We start from the raw sequence: 15,186 nt of genomic DNA, 5'->3' as shown, positions 1-15,186 counted from the left end.
TACGTATTTCATTTGATGTGTGTGTTTTTAGCAATCATTTTAACTAAATTATTAACTAATGTGTGTATCAATCCCTCCAAGTGTCATGTTTATTGCCTTATATTTTATATTATATTCAAAACTATCAAATGTAAACATTGGTTATGACAAATAATAACTCTGTGTAGGTGTACAAAGTGACAAATACAAATTGAACAAAAGGAAATGACATAATTTTGAATTGATGGAATGGACTTTAAAATCTAAACACAAAGCATGACATAAAAGTTTCTTGCACTTTAAAACTTGTAGCTGTACTAACAAAATTTATGTATTTCCTACAAAAACAAGCTTTATTATGTTGTTATTATTTCCTGATTCAGACAAATTTATTATTCAACCAAAACAAACAACCATAGTCAATGTTAGAGGGGGGGGGGATTGGATACAATCAAAATTACATTTCCTTAATATTAGAAAAAAATGAAATAAAGGTTAACAAAGTACACAACATATACAAACCAATAAATTAAAAGAAGTAAAATCATAGTCCATGTGTCGTTCACGATTGTGTTGATTGATTCTCTCCATATGATGTGATGACCTTCTGTTTGTTACCCGGTCTCTTGTATTTTGATTGTCCCTTATTTGTCATGCTCTTCATGTTGCCTTCTTTGGGTCATTGTTGTATTCATTCAAATATTATTGATCATCAATATATTTTTAAAATTTTAATTAAATATTTTTATTGTAATAATAACTACATCAATTGAATTAGTATTTAACAGTTTATGGTTAAAAGATTGTTTTCAATGAATACTCTTTTTTTATTTTAGAAGACTGGAAAAGATGTTATAGATATCTAATAAAAAGTTGTAGCATAGCTCCCCATTTGGTCAAATCATAGCATAAATTATTCTTCAAGAAAATAAAGTTTTTTTTTAAAAAATGTTGTCACGAAGAAACTTAATGCAAAGGTTTATCGAGATTAATATATACTGCAAATGAAAACTTTACATTAATCCACTTATATGTTGATAGTTTTCATTTATTATTACATGACGGAGCAAGCATTAGGGTTTTCGTCACTGAACATGATGGAGTAGCGGTCGTCCACGGTGGTCTCAGTGATTTTGGAAGGGTCAGCAACTTTCCTCACGTGATTGGGTGGTGCCTTCTTGTCATAAGCTTGAGCCACGTAAGGGTTCGCCACCATCGTGTACGGCACATAAGGCCACAACTCCACCTTTTTCTTGGTCGTCTGCGCCGCCGCCAGCACTTTCTTTGGGTCCACGTAACCCGTCACCGTCGCCTTTTGCTGCTTCAAGTCCACGTCTACAGACTTGGCCCCTGCAAAACCAAAAACAAAAAATTGTGTTTAACCAATAAAAGAAATGAAAATGTCACCATACTAGAATCAAAATGATTCAACTGAATTATGGAGTATTATAATTACCCTTCACTCCAGAGAGCACCTTCTTGACCTTACGGGCACAACCTTCACAATCCATCCTTATTTTGAGAGCTACGGTTTGAGTTTGCTTCTTCTTTTTCTTCTTCATGTTGCTGAGCAAATCAGAGATGTAATCCAAGGTGCCTTCAACTCCCATTTTGACTTAACTCGGATACAGCTTCAGAATGAAGAGTTTGTTGATCTAAACAAGAGAAGAGATAGACTTAATGGAGCTTGGTTGAAGAGAATGAGTACTCCACACTTTTGTTTGTTTGGTCTGAAATAGTAAAGACTGGAGAGGGAGGAAGAAGGTAACAGGTCGTCACTAGCTTAGCTTCTATGGGTTTTATAGTGACGAAAGTAAACGCGTTCTTAAAAAGGAAATTAAATTTAAAACAAATTTAGAATTAAAATAGTTTGTTTGAGATGACTTTAATTTAATTTCACTACTAAGATATCATGAAATGGTTTCTCCCAGAAACTTCTTTAACTACTCTTGCTCTTTTTTTATATGAACAGATACAAAGTAAAGCAGTTTTAACTACCCTTGGGGGAAAATTAATAAAAATATAGAAAACGAAATATTTCATAATTATTTTTGAAGTTAAAAATAAATAGTTTCAATTTTGTTAAAAATATTATTGGATTTACTATACGTCTTTAGCGAATTAAAATACAAACCCATGCATTGAATATGGAAAACTTGGTTTTCATGTTGTTGTTTCCCCCCCCCCCCCAATCAATGTGCTCAATAATGAAGGACTCGTAATAAGACATGTTGTGCTTTGAATGACATCAGAAGTTGCCACGCACTAGGAAGACCAGAGACACACGTGGATATGGAAGACTCAAAGTGGGGTTGCTCTGGATAAAACCTGTTGGTTGCCATCCATCTCTCACAAATTATTACTCTATGATTTTGGCGGTGAGTTTGTAGCAAAACGAACATTAAATTGTTGATATAATTATTTTTTTAATAATTAAAGATAATATTATTATTTGTTTAGAATCTTTTTAATTGTTAATAATTTATGTATATTTTTAAACGTAATTATTTAAATTAAAAATTTCAAAAAATAATAATATTTTTTATAATTATAGATAGTTTAAGTATAATCTATATATGTAACTATTTCAACCCAAAATTTTAAAAGATAATAATATTTTTTAATCATTAAACTCGTTTAATTTCGTTAATATAATTATTAAACATCGAAAAACTTTGAATTAATATAAGAATCGCAAACTTTAAAGGGTTTTGTATTTTTAAATTACCACCTTGTATTTTATGTATCCAAATCTAATTGTGAATGTAGGGTCCCTTCCTCAATGCACATGAATATATTCAAACACAAATCTTGTTTTATTATTACTTTAATCATATTTGTAGCAATGGCTTTTCTAACATCTGACGAGTCCATCCTATTCAGCAATCTAATTAATTAGACGATCATCTTTATATATTTTATTATCTTTTAAAATCCAGCCTTATTTGTGAAGAAGCAGCAAAATCCAAATTTGTGAGATAACTTTTACATAATTATAGATTAGTGCAGCATATTAGCATGGTCACCCAGCGCCCATGACGCCTAAACAAATTTTCTTTTCACCTTTTTCATAAATAGGGTAAATTACACAAACTGTACCTTGACTATAGGATATTATTTTGTTGAGTCTCTGGACTATGTAAAGTTACAAAATGGTCCTCTAACTATAAGAAATTACTTTATTGAGTCCTTCGACTATAAAAAGTTACAAAAATGGTCACCGACTATTCATAATGTTTCAAACTCATCCTTTTTTGTTAGAATATTAACGACGGTCTGAGTTGGGTGTTAACATACTTACTGAGATATGATTAAAATACGATCTCATAATCTCAAACGATTATAATATCTCCAGTTCAGATGATTGTTATTTTTTTTAATGGAAAATGATGAGTTTGGAACATAATGAATAGACGGGTGATCATTTTGTAACTTTTAATAGCCGAGGGACTCAACAAAGCAGCTCTCTATAGTCAGGGGACTATTTTTTAATTTTTAATAATTAGGGGACTCAATAAAATAGTATCTTATACTCGGAGGATCATTTGTGCACTTTACCCTAAAAAGTTTGACTGGAAATTTGAATCTGATATTCATTTTATTTTTAAAATTTGAGTTTGATTTTAAATGAAAGCATATTATAGTATTACTCGATCAAGTATTTAAGCTGACATTCAAGATTCAATGTTTCCTTTCGTTTGATTATTTCTCTTTCACTCTTAACCAAAACAAGTGATGGATGAATTCATGGAATTTAATTTTATTAACCATTTAATCATTTAAAAAATTGAATAAAGAATGAAAACCTAACATCTGGCCTCCTTATTTTCGTGGCACAGCTATTGAATATTGATCCCACCACCAATATTTGGTGAAAGGGAATCAATTACTATTTGACAACATTTCAGATTCATCAATATCTTTCCCTTCATAATTTTCAACCTAGCTCAAGGCACTTTGGATTATTTATCAGCTATTGCCTGTTGGGGGTATGTTTTATGTTAACGTCAATAGAGTCCACCTCTACTTTCGACAAAGATCAGATTTGACGTTACAAATTATAAAATTCAATTTTAAATCACATCAAATGCTCCTGTGGTAATCTTGATTGAATATTTTACAAGATCTTGAAAATAACTCTCCGCTCATGCTTTAGGTGTTGTTAATCTGATTGACAAAAACTTGAATTTATTTTTCACTTATTATAACTAAAATATGCCCAACTTAGATTTACCAGGAGGAAAAAAAAAAGCTTTTACAATGAATCCCAATCCGTAAAATTAAAAGAAAAAAATTGGTACGATGTTCCTTATTTGGTAAAGCTGACAAGAATTGATAGGATTTACATGAGAAATGATTATGGAGTTACGGTTAAAGTAAAAACCTTAGCAGCAGCAGTAGGAATGGACTGAATATGCAGAGCAGGGTGGGAATTTGCAGTGGCGAAGCCCAAGAAGCCTTTGTGGAAGCCCTTCCTGCGACTGCTGGAACAACTGCTTCTGTATTATTGTTGTGCTGTTGCTCATTTGTCGGCAATGGAATCTGAGATCCACTACTGGGAGGTGGTGCGAGATGTATGCCTGATTTGTCACTCACGTCTTGACCTGCCGGTGCAATTTCGAATTCACTTCGGTAAGAAAGAACATTTGCTTTTGCATAATGAAAGATTTAAAGAGGCAAAATTGAAGCATAGGGAAACTCTAGCGCTGCTTCTCAACAGAAAATATGATCAATACCGGACGTTTCAGGAAACAAAAGTAACGTAAGCAAGCAAGCTATAAATACTAAGTATAGGATTCACAAAGCTAGGCTTAACAGAGCTTCTGTATAATTAGGCTTAACAGGATTCGCAAAGATTGATCAAGAACTCATTCATCAACCATTAGATGAAGAAAATAATGAATTGCATGATGAGAGGCAGCTACTGTATTAACAAGGGCTTTAGCATCCTATCAATTTCCACTCTTAAGCCTTGTAACTAATCAGTTATAAAATATAGACAAATAAACCCAAAAGAAATAAACAAGACGCATGATATAGCAAATAGAAAAGGTGGAAACATATACTCTGTCACTTACAGTTGGAACGTGACCAACCCAACTTCATATTTTCACGATCAAAAACAATGTGATGGCCTGTCATGAAGTTTTCTGCAACACATTTGTTCATCCAGTGTCATTAAAATATGCACACAACGTGGCTAGAAGATTGCAAAGCAATAAAATAATGCAAGGACATCCAAAAGCCAGAGAATAGACTCACGTCCGATAACATCAAATTCATCTTCTCCACGTAAAACAGTTAAACAGAATACTGTAAATACCTGCTCAACAATGTCAAGACAATTTACGTTTCCTTCAAAAAGATAAAATTTTAGGAGCAGCCTAGAGTATGCTCGGAAACCGAAAATCTAAAAGATACTAACAAATGAAAAGATACTAACAATTTTCTTTATTTTTAATGGCGGCTGACCAAAACGTAATATTATGTATGATTTTGAGAAGAAAAAAAATAGTTGGGTGACTAAAACGGAACTAAGTAATAGTTGAGTGATTAAATATATAGTTTACCCTAATCTTTAATAATAGATTTTTTATTCTAATGGGTATAGAATCCACATCCTGGAAGAGAGGGAGGTGTAAAAGAACAAAAATCTTATGAATTTATTTAATAAAACACACTATATAAGTTTTAGCTTAAATATTTACATATATATTTTTGAGGTAAGACTGACACTCAAGTTTTACTCGTTAATTTTTCCTCTAATATGTTGTCAAAAATATCGAACCAAAGTTAGACGTCCGAAATGGAAAAGTGGGGAGCAGTGGGTTCATGGCACTTTTGCTCTTATCCTTATCTTACAGAAAGTGATGAATTCTTTGTAATTAAAAAAATGGAAATCCCAAAAAAAAAAAAAGAAGAAGAAGAAATGGGTTGAGAAAGTAGAAGCTTGTAATGTCGTAGAACCTAATTCCAATTATGCAAAGTAATTAAAGATGCTAAATCCTCTAACACTTATCACAAAAGCATATGTTTTCTTCCACACAATTGTTCCCTACTCTCCAATCATGTATCAATTGTTGAACCCCCCAACGTGATTTTGATGTCTTTCTTTTAACCTTAATTTTTGTTATCCTTTGTACTTCATTAATCAAAGGGAAAAAATTTTAAAACATATATAGCAGATATGTCGCATGTTTCACCTTGCTATTGTGTCATAGCAGCACTAACAAACTTATTATATGATATTTCTCTTTTTAACACCTGTAATAATTTGCAAACGGAAGATGGGATGGAGAAAAAACCTAAATGGTAGATGAAGGATTTGACATTTTAGTTTCTTCCATCATCAACATCTTCAAATTTGACTGCCAAGTTTCATCATCTGTCCCTTGTTCATGGGGTGGGCAGGATTGCTATCTTGCCAGGAATCTTCAATTTTGACTGTTTCCAGTTTACCTGTCATTGGCATAAAAAAGCTGAATTGGTCTCAGATTTGGACACTTATTTAAATTTGAATATGAAACGTGACACCTAAATCCGATTAACATAGGTGGTGAGGTGGAATTGTGGCTGCCGTTCCAAACCCAAAGCATCTGTCAACACCAAGCATCTGCACAAGTTTTGTCACCACACATTAAAATAAAGTAAAAGGTATAGAATTAAACATGAAATGGTGACAGATTCTCCATTTTTCATAATTATATCTCTGTGATAATGATTCTTCGTTCCTGTATTATTCGTTTTTGAAGTATGATTCTGTTTTCCAGGCAGAAATCATATGTGCACAGTTGTCTTCACTGATTTCATCTTTACCATCAATAGCTGCAAACTTTACATGAAATTCTTATGTTGCAGGCTTTAATATCTGGCAGTGAATCAACATGAATCTTGGTGCCAACCTGCGGGTTTCTTTAGTCCACCACTGGTGGTGGTCCTGGTAAACCCAGTCAGATAAGGCAGGCTTGCTCATAAATTATTCATAATTTTTCTAACGTTGCTGTCACCAACAGACAGTTGATCAAATATCATAATAAATACTACCAATAATAACATCTCCATTATTTTGATTGAACAGTGAAATTTCTTGTTTTATACATTTTTATACATTCCAAAAGTTGAACTTCACATAAAATCCAATATCTAAGTCAAAAAAGGAAAAGGAAAAGAAGAAGAATCTGAGTAAAACATGTCATTCCATTCACACAGATGATTTTTGTATTCACCACATGAATTAATAAATTGCATTTATTTTCATTTGATGGAGTATAACTTAGTGGGGTTATCTTAAGGGTGATAAAATGAAAGTTTAACATCCTACATAATATCATTAGATTTTTTGTTAGATTTGGGTAAAAAAATAAAACTCACTTTAAAAAGTTCATGTGTGTGGTCTCACCATTCTTTCTTTCAACATCAAGTTGCAAAGCTTCTGATCTTCATCCTCTCATCTGTTCATTCTACATTTCTGAATTTTAACCAGTCCCAGTTCTTAGGTAGATATCAAACCACTAAAAACATACTGTTTTTCTGCAGAAAAAATCATCTGGTTTTTTGGTAGTTTCTTCTCAAATGTTTGTTTCCCTCTACAAGAAGCAAAGTTTTTAACTTCTTCTGCACAGGAAAAAAAAGAGGTTTTTAACAGTTAATCTGATTGAAGATAAAGAAAAACAATAACTGGGTTTAGTTGAGATTAGCGTGAGAGTTTGAGGCAAGCGATTTCACCTATGGCTGGAGAAGAATTGGTGGAGCTCAAATTCAGGCTTGCTGATGGAACTGACATTGGTCCAAGCAAGTACAGTCCAGCTACCACTGTGGCATCTCTCAAAGAGAAAATACTTGCTCAGTGGCCCCAAGGTTAATTGCTCAACTTTTCTTTTCATTTTTCACCTGTTTATCAATTGTATGCAATGGATTTTGTACTTTTATCATGTAAAGTGTCCTTTTGTTATTCATTATTTCGAAAATCAAAATGATCTGTCTCAAACAAAGTCTTGTATTGTTCCTTATGCTTGCAAAATAGTCTAGTGAACTGAAAAGTGTGTTATATTCTTGGATCCATGCCATAGGAACTCAAAGGCAAATTGTTAAATCTCATCAGAAACATTTTACCTGTTAAAATGCTCCCTTACTATGATTTATATCTGAATTATTGTGTTGTTTATTGTTATAACATATAGCTTAGAAAACCCTAACCAGAAGGTATCTCTGCAACCCTTTTCCTTGTCCCGAGTGGCCTTCAAAATTGTGATTGGGGTACATAACCGTATTCTGTTTTCATATGGAAAACTCTTCTCTGTTTTGTAGACAAAGAAAATTGCCCAAACACAATACAAGATGTGAAGCTAATCAATGGTGGAAAAATACTTGAAAACAACAGTACAGTTGCTGACTGCAGACTTCTGCTTGGTGAATTTCCGAGCGGCGTAATCACGATGCATGTTGTTCTTCGCCTTCCTCTGTCAAACAAAAGCAACGGTAACCAATGACCCTTATGTATTTGGTTTGTTACACACCTGCTGTTGTATTTTCGGTTAGTGAAGCTTTGCACAAACAGAACTTCTAAAAAGACATAGGAGTTTATGTTTGAAGACGAAAATGAACACTTGCATTAACATTCTCCCAACAAAAAGAATCGCCTCCAGAACTATCATTTCTCTCATTTGATTTTGTGCATGAATTTCATAAGATCCATACTAGTTTTCGATGCTTCTTTTCTCTCATTTAAACTATGGACCTAGCAAGTCATATATCCACGCAGTACTTGTATCATTTAAGTGTTTAGGTGAATTTTAATATGCCAAAAATGTATACATCCGTGTTCTTAACTCGTGAAATCTTATCCGCAGAGAAACAAGATGATTCTCCAAAGAAAAGCAGCTGTTTATGCACAATCTTGTAGCTGCCTAATGGGATTGCTGTTGCCACTTCCTTCAAAGAAACTTCCTGTTATATTTTATGTTGAAATTGCCATGTGGAAATACAGCATTTGGAAACACAGCAAAGTAGCAAAGTATTGAATCAGAATGTGTTATTCTTTATTGAACTATACTACTCTATTTAAATAAGAGTTTACAACAACCTTATGTAACCGTGTAACTGCATACAACTAATATAACAACTTCCTACAACTAACCATACTCATCAACTACTAACTTCATCATTCAACATTCTCCCTACTTCTTCTTCTTCTTCCCAAAGGAAAGGCTGCACATTCACCTTGGCCTTAAGCACCTCAAACCGAGCAGCTGCTAGTGGCTTTGTGAAACCATCTGCAACTTGATGACTTCCTGGCACATAATTCACCAACACTTGCTTCAACGCTACCTTCTCACGAACAAAGTGAACATCGAGTTCAACATGTTTACTCTTCGCATGATAAATTGGATTTGCTGTCATGGCTACAACACTGCTATTATCACACCAAACTATAGGAGTTTTCTTCCTTGTAACGCCCAAATCATTTAGAAGAGTATTCACTCACATTGTTTCAGCAGTAACATCTGCTACACTTCTGTACTCAGCTTCCATAGTCGACCTGGAAACTGATTTTTGTTTCTTAGAGTTCCACATCACTAGGTTGTCACCAACAAACACACAATAACCTGAGACAGACTTGCAATCATCAGCACTTGCAGCCCAGTCAGCGTCAGCGAAGGCCACTACATTGAATCCTGCTACTGCAGGTGCAATGACCAGGCCATGGTTAATTATTCCCACCAAGTACCTCAAGATTCTTTTAACAGCAACAAGATGCTCTTGCCTTGGAGCCTGCATATATTGTGCTGCCTTATTGACGTTGAAGGTTATGTCCGGGCGGGTGTGACACACATACAATAAGGCACCTACAACGCTTCGATATTCATATGCATCTTGAAGCAATACCCCCGCATCATGACTCAACTTGGCAGATGCAAGCATTGGTGTGGAAGCAGGATTAGCAGTGCTCATCTTGGTCTTCATCAGCAATTCAAGGATAAACTTCCTTTGGCTGAGAATTAACGAGCTACCACAACGTTTAATTTCTATACCCAAAAAGTAATGTAATTCACCAAGGTCTTTTAGTGCAAATTCCCTGCCAAGAAATTTCACCACTTCTTCAATCTGAACAACTGAACTCCCAGTCAGCACTATATTGTCAACGTATACAAGTAAGTAAACGCAGTATCCCCCTTCCCAGCGAATAAACAGAGAGGTGTCTACTGAAGATTCTTTGAAACCGAACTTAAGTAGGGAATTTTTCAGTTTGTCTTGCCAATTCCGAAGGGCTTGGCGTAAACCATACAAGGCCTTCTCTAATCTACACACCAAGGGACTGCCGTCAGCTGCAACTTGCTCGAAGCCTGGTGGCTGCTGCATGAAAACCTCTTCATGCAGATCACCGTGCAGAAATGCGTTGTTCACATCAACCTGGCGTAATTGCCAGCCATTGGTAACAACTATTGAAAGCACCACATTCAACGTCGCAAATCGAACAACTGGACTGAACGTTTCTCCAAAATCGTGTCCTGGTATTTGAGAGAAACCTTTGGCTACTAACCTGGCTTTATACCTACTAACAGAGCCATCAGGGTTCTTTTTTACTTTGAACAACCACTTGCACCCCACAACCGAGCGACCTTCAGGTAATTTAACTAAAGACCACGTGCCATTCTTCGTTAACGCTTCAAATTCAGAATGCACAGCTGCTCTCCAGTGAGGTGATTGTAATGCTTCATGAACATTAAGGGGTTCCATGTCTGCATAACTGGCCACAAATATTTTAGGCTTAAATATCCCGCACTTACTCCTCGTGATTATCGAATGACGATTTATCACACTAGAAACATTGTCATCTCTTGAGGAGGTAGTATTATCAACTGGAGCAGTTACTGGCACAAGTTGACTCGTATCAGCTTCAGTCGTGCCATCTTCTTCATGTATATCTTCATGAGCAGTAGCTTCAAGTGAAGACTCACCCAGGTCAATCATATTTTGGCCAGTATGACCAGAGTTTTCACCAACATTATCACCATTTGTACTGGCCACTTCCTGTGAAACTGCTGCAGCTAATTCGGCTAGATTCATATCATTGATTGTTGTTCTTGAGCCTGGACCAGCAGTATTATCTCGAAATTGTTTCATGTCAGCAATAACTTTAAGTTATGCAGACCTTAGTTTATTGACTTGATTAACGTCACCCAATCCTCCAGTCCCTACAAATGGAAATGTAAACTCATCAAAGATAACATGTCTGGAAATATATATCCTGCCACTAGTTGCTAAACACATGTAGCCTTTGTGCCGAGGGCTATAACCAAGGAATATACAAGGCTGGGAACGGAACTCAAGCTTGTGTTGTTGAAACAATCTTAGGTGAGGAAAACATTTACAGCCAAAAACTCGCATGAAATCATAATTTGGCTTCTGTTCAAACAACTTCTCATAGGGCGACAATCCTTCTAAAACTCTAGTAGGAAGTCGGTTGATGAGGAATACCGCTGTAACAGCTGCATAGTACCAGTAACTCAAAGGCATGGTAGCTTGTGCTAACAAAACCAGGGCAAGTTCAATGATGTGTCGATGCTTCTTTTCGACCACACCATTCTGTTCAGATGTATGCAGGCAGGCAACACGATGAGCAATTCCTTCTCTTAACAGCACAACTGAGAGATTGTGATACTCTCCACCCCAATCGCTTTGAACAACCTTCACAGCCAGTCCAAATTTAGTTGTCACCATATGTTGAAATGCCTTAAATGTGTGAACAGCCTGTGACCTATCTTTCAAAAAATAGATCCAAGTGTGCCTTGAATAAGCATCAACAAAAGATAAGTAATAGCGAAAATCATTCGAGACTACATGAGCTGGTCCCCATATGTCAGTGTATACTAGTTGGAAGGGTTTAGTATAGACAGTTTTAGAGTAACAGAATGGCAGCTTATGGCTTTTACCAATGCAACAAGCTTCGCAGACTTTATTCATATTTTTGCTTACTTGTACATTCATAGCTTTGCAAACAATAACAATTGTTTCAAACGTTTTATGTCCTAACCTTCTATGCCAAAGATTGTAAGTATCACTAGCTGAAACAACATTTACACAAGCATTTTTACAAGAACTTGAGATAGTTGTATTAGGAAACATATAGAGCCCGTCTTGCATTCTTTCTTGAAGAATCACCTCTCCACTAATTGCATCACGAACACTGCAACCGTGTGCATAAAATTCAAACATCACGTTGTTATCCCTAGCAAACTTGGACACAGACAACAAGTTTTGTGTTATGCCAGGTACATGAAGCAAGTCATTAACCAGAAGTATTCTAGAAGCAGATTTCACTACTGTGTTGCCAACTAATCCAACAGGTAATGAAACACCATCACTGACGACTAACTTACCTGGACCAGTACATCCAGTTTTGCAGTTTATAACATCCGCATCCGGGGTAACATGATGGGTGGCGCCGGAGTCAACGACCCACTGATCTTGCTCATCTATAGAGTTATCAGTAATAGTTGAAGCATGTAACCGAGACCCCTTCGAAGAACACATGCATGCACACTTGTTATATGCAGCAGTGTGAGCTTGGGCAGATTCTTCATCATACCTCGATTGAGCATTACTGACTATTTGATATGACTCATCATAACGATGCCAGCATCTGTCAACTAGATGTCCAATTTTACCACAAAGTTGGCATTGAACCCGTGGTCTGCCTTTCCCTCGACCCGCACGACCGCCTGACCTGCCACCTGATCGAGCAGTGGTCATATGGTTTTTGTCATAGTTCGAGTAGAATCGTTTGGAATGATCACTTGGTCCAGCTCCACGGGCAACATGAGCCACAGCCATCACCGTTTCTTCTTGAGCATCGAAACCAACAATTTGAGTTTCTGCATCTATTAACATAGTGCAAACCTTATCCAAAGGCAGCATGTCACCACTTGAAGTGATAACAGCCATAAATGGCTGATATTCACGGGGTAGCCCTTTCAAAATGCTAGCAATGTGTCCCACAAGTGGAACCGGGCTCCCACACGAGGCTAAAGCATCACAAATCTCTTTGACTTTAGCAATGTAAACTCTCATACTGTCTTCTCCTTTCTTGAGAGACTGTAATTTGCAGTGTAGACTCATTACTGAGGTTGAAGGCCTCGTTGTAAAATATTGCAACACCGTGGCCCATATGGATGAAGCTGTCTTAGCTCCCACAAATTGAGATAAGAGGTGCGGACTAATAGTAGACAGCAACCAAGATGCTAATGCACTATCTTGAGCTATAAAGTCATCATATGCTTCATTTGGAACCAAGTTGCCATCTTCATCAATTGTCATTTCTGGCGGAGACTGCATTACACCAGTGAGGAGTCGCTCAAGCCTATGGCTGCGAACAGTGAGCAAGACTTGTTGTTTCAACAACAAGAAGTTTGTTTCCACAACAAGAAGTTTGTTTCATCGAGCACCACATTGATTTTCTTGTTAGTAAACATTGAATCACAGTCTCCAGAAGAAAAAGAACAAGAAGACGATTAAAGAATCTGGTAATCAACCAAGAACACCATACCAAACGACTAAGCAACTGCCTTCTAAGCTGAATCTACACACCTTGAGTTGCGCAGCAAGAAACTCATGGCTCCAGGAGCTTATGGCGATTGATACCATGTGAAAATAAAGCATTTGGAAACACAGAAAAGTAGCAAAGTATTGAATCAGAATGTGTTATTCTTTATTGAACTATACTACTCTATTTAAACAAGAGTTTACAACAATCTTATGTAACCGTGTAACTGCATACAACTAATATAACAACTTCCTACAACTAACCATACTCATCAACTACTAACTTCATCATTCAACATGCCAATTCTTCAACATTGCAATGTTTTAGGATTCCAATTCTGGTGGCAGCAGAAATAATTAAGAAGGGCAAGTTGGGCATGAGAAAAGAAAACACAAGGCAAACCCAGGTAAGGCAGAGAGAGAGAGAGGTATGGTGCAAAAGAATGAAACAGAGATTTAGGGAAAAAAAGGTTGAAATGTTGTACTTATTTACGTAACATATGGTTGCTTATGCATTTTTAAAAAATTGTAGCAATCTTCAAAAACATGACTCTGGTCAAAAACCTAACTCTGTTCGGTCCAATGATGTGGCCAATTCCCCACGACTTAACCATTTTCAGAAAAGCCAGAAACCAATATGTTATATCCATAATAAATAGATATTAGTGAGATTCACTAAATGTTCTCTTCATTACCAAACATACTATCTATCATTATCAACCAACGCTTTATTCTCAAACCTGTTACTTTAGAAATAAAACGGTACTATTCTTCTCCTTCAACAAAAGAAAGGTTCCTCCTTAAGGGGGCCTCCTGCTTCTCGAGAATTCTATTTTACTTTCCAAAAGTATCATCATACTCTCAGACTATTATAATTTGTTATTCTCCTTCTACATTAACACTAAACTGTCATTAACATTCATAGGTGGCGGATCCATATATTTAAGTGTTATTAAATACGGTTTAAAAAATATATATTGTATATAAAATATTATAGTTGGTAGAGCACAAGATTTATAATCTTGGGGTTGTAGGATCGAGTCTCACGGTGGGCAATTCATAATTCGGAGGTCTCCTACGAAAGCTGTTCTCAACCTGGTGTTGGGGGCACCCTACTATCATACCTCCCTCTTACCCCATTACATATGGGAATAAAGGTCAACTAATTTTTATATTTGTTTAACTAGTTATAGTTTTCTTATATTTTATAATTAGCCTAGGTTTGAAACCTCATTTCAATGTTTTTTTCTTTGCTCTTTTCTTATTAATAATATTATAAGATAAATAGAATTTGTCGTAATTAGTAAACAATTAAAGCATTTAGTCCAGTAGCTTGGGTGGTCCAGTGGCTTGGGTGCTCCATTTCTATCATAGGGACTTAGGTTGAAGCCTATATAAACATGTTTCATTTCAGATTTATTTTCAGTCTGACACTATGACATGTAGGGATAAATAAAACTTGATTCGAATAAAAAATTAATTTTTTATTTTTGAGTTATTCAAGTCACCTCAAATTATCGATTGACATGTATGGGTGAGCAAAACTCGATTCGACTCGAAAATTTGATTTTTTTTTTCAATTTCGAGTTATTCGAGTCACCTCAAATTATCGATTCGATTTTCGAGTTTAAGTCAAATTAAAATTTGAAAATTTCGAGTTACTCA

At 35.7% G+C, this 15,186-nt stretch overlaps 3 protein-coding genes across 3 annotated transcripts; 1 reads left to right on the top strand and 2 right to left on the bottom strand.

Annotated features, from left to right (window-relative positions):
* Positions 1 to 1,006: 1,006 nt before the first annotated feature.
* LOC120207726 (heavy metal-associated isoprenylated plant protein 24-like) lies at positions 1,007 to 1,655 on the bottom strand. The gene is made up of 2 exons (XM_039207149.1): positions 1,436 to 1,655; positions 1,007 to 1,329 (listed from the first exon to the last, which is right to left on the bottom strand). The coding sequence occupies exons 1-2, from the start codon at positions 1,587 to 1,589 to the stop codon at positions 1,034 to 1,036; spliced, it is 450 nt and encodes a 149-aa protein (XP_039063080.1). The 5' UTR covers positions 1,590 to 1,655; the 3' UTR covers positions 1,007 to 1,033.
* Positions 1,656 to 4,264: 2,609 nt separating this feature from the next.
* On the bottom strand, positions 4,265 to 5,173 carry LOC120207729 (aspartic proteinase-like protein 1). The gene is made up of 2 exons (XM_039207151.1): positions 5,058 to 5,173; positions 4,265 to 4,583 (listed from the first exon to the last, which is right to left on the bottom strand). Exons 1-2 carry the CDS (start codon positions 5,146 to 5,148, stop codon positions 4,351 to 4,353), a joined length of 324 nt encoding a protein of 107 aa, XP_039063082.1. The 5' UTR covers positions 5,149 to 5,173; the 3' UTR covers positions 4,265 to 4,350.
* Positions 5,174 to 7,347: 2,174 nt separating this feature from the next.
* LOC120207727 (membrane-anchored ubiquitin-fold protein 5-like) lies at positions 7,348 to 13,869 on the top strand. Its single transcript, XM_039207150.1, has 4 exons — positions 7,348 to 7,836; positions 8,287 to 8,457; positions 8,829 to 8,946; positions 13,819 to 13,869. The coding sequence occupies exons 1-3, from the start codon at positions 7,707 to 7,709 to the stop codon at positions 8,879 to 8,881; spliced, it is 354 nt and encodes a 117-aa protein (XP_039063081.1). The 5' UTR covers positions 7,348 to 7,706; the 3' UTR covers positions 8,882 to 8,946; positions 13,819 to 13,869.
* Positions 13,870 to 15,186: the final 1,317 nt, after the last annotated feature.

The sequence above is a fragment of the Hibiscus syriacus genome, unplaced genomic scaffold (assembly GCF_006381635.1).
Source record: "Hibiscus syriacus cultivar Baekdansim isolate YM2019G1 unplaced genomic scaffold, ASM638163v2 tig00015240_pilon, whole genome shotgun sequence".
In the NCBI taxonomy this organism is placed as follows: Eukaryota; Viridiplantae; Streptophyta; class Magnoliopsida; order Malvales; family Malvaceae; genus Hibiscus; species Hibiscus syriacus.
This window is presented reverse-complemented; position numbering and strand designations above follow the sequence as displayed.

Coding starts and splice junctions, on each gene's coding strand:
- LOC120207726 (XM_039207149.1), bottom strand. CDS start 1,589: ATGGGAGTTGAAGGCACCTTGGATTACATCTCTGATTTGCTCAGCAAC. Junction 1,330..1,435: donor GGTGCTCTCTGGAGTGAAGG/GTAATTATAATA, acceptor TTGGTTTTGCAG/GGGCCAAGTCTGTAGACGTG.
- LOC120207729 (XM_039207151.1), bottom strand. CDS start 5,148: ATGAACAAATGTGTTGCAGAAAACTTCATGACAGGCCATCACATTGTT. Junction 4,584..5,057: donor GGGTTGGTCACGTTCCAACT/GTAAGTGACAGA, acceptor TTGCACCGGCAG/GTCAAGACGTGAGTGACAAA.
- LOC120207727 (XM_039207150.1), top strand. CDS start 7,707: ATGGCTGGAGAAGAATTGGTGGAGCTCAAATTCAGGCTTGCTGATGGA. Junction 7,837..8,286: donor ACTTGCTCAGTGGCCCCAAG/GTTAATTGCTCA, acceptor TCTGTTTTGTAG/ACAAAGAAAATTGCCCAAAC. Junction 8,458..8,828: donor TCTGTCAAACAAAAGCAACG/GTAACCAATGAC, acceptor TCTTATCCGCAG/AGAAACAAGATGATTCTCCA.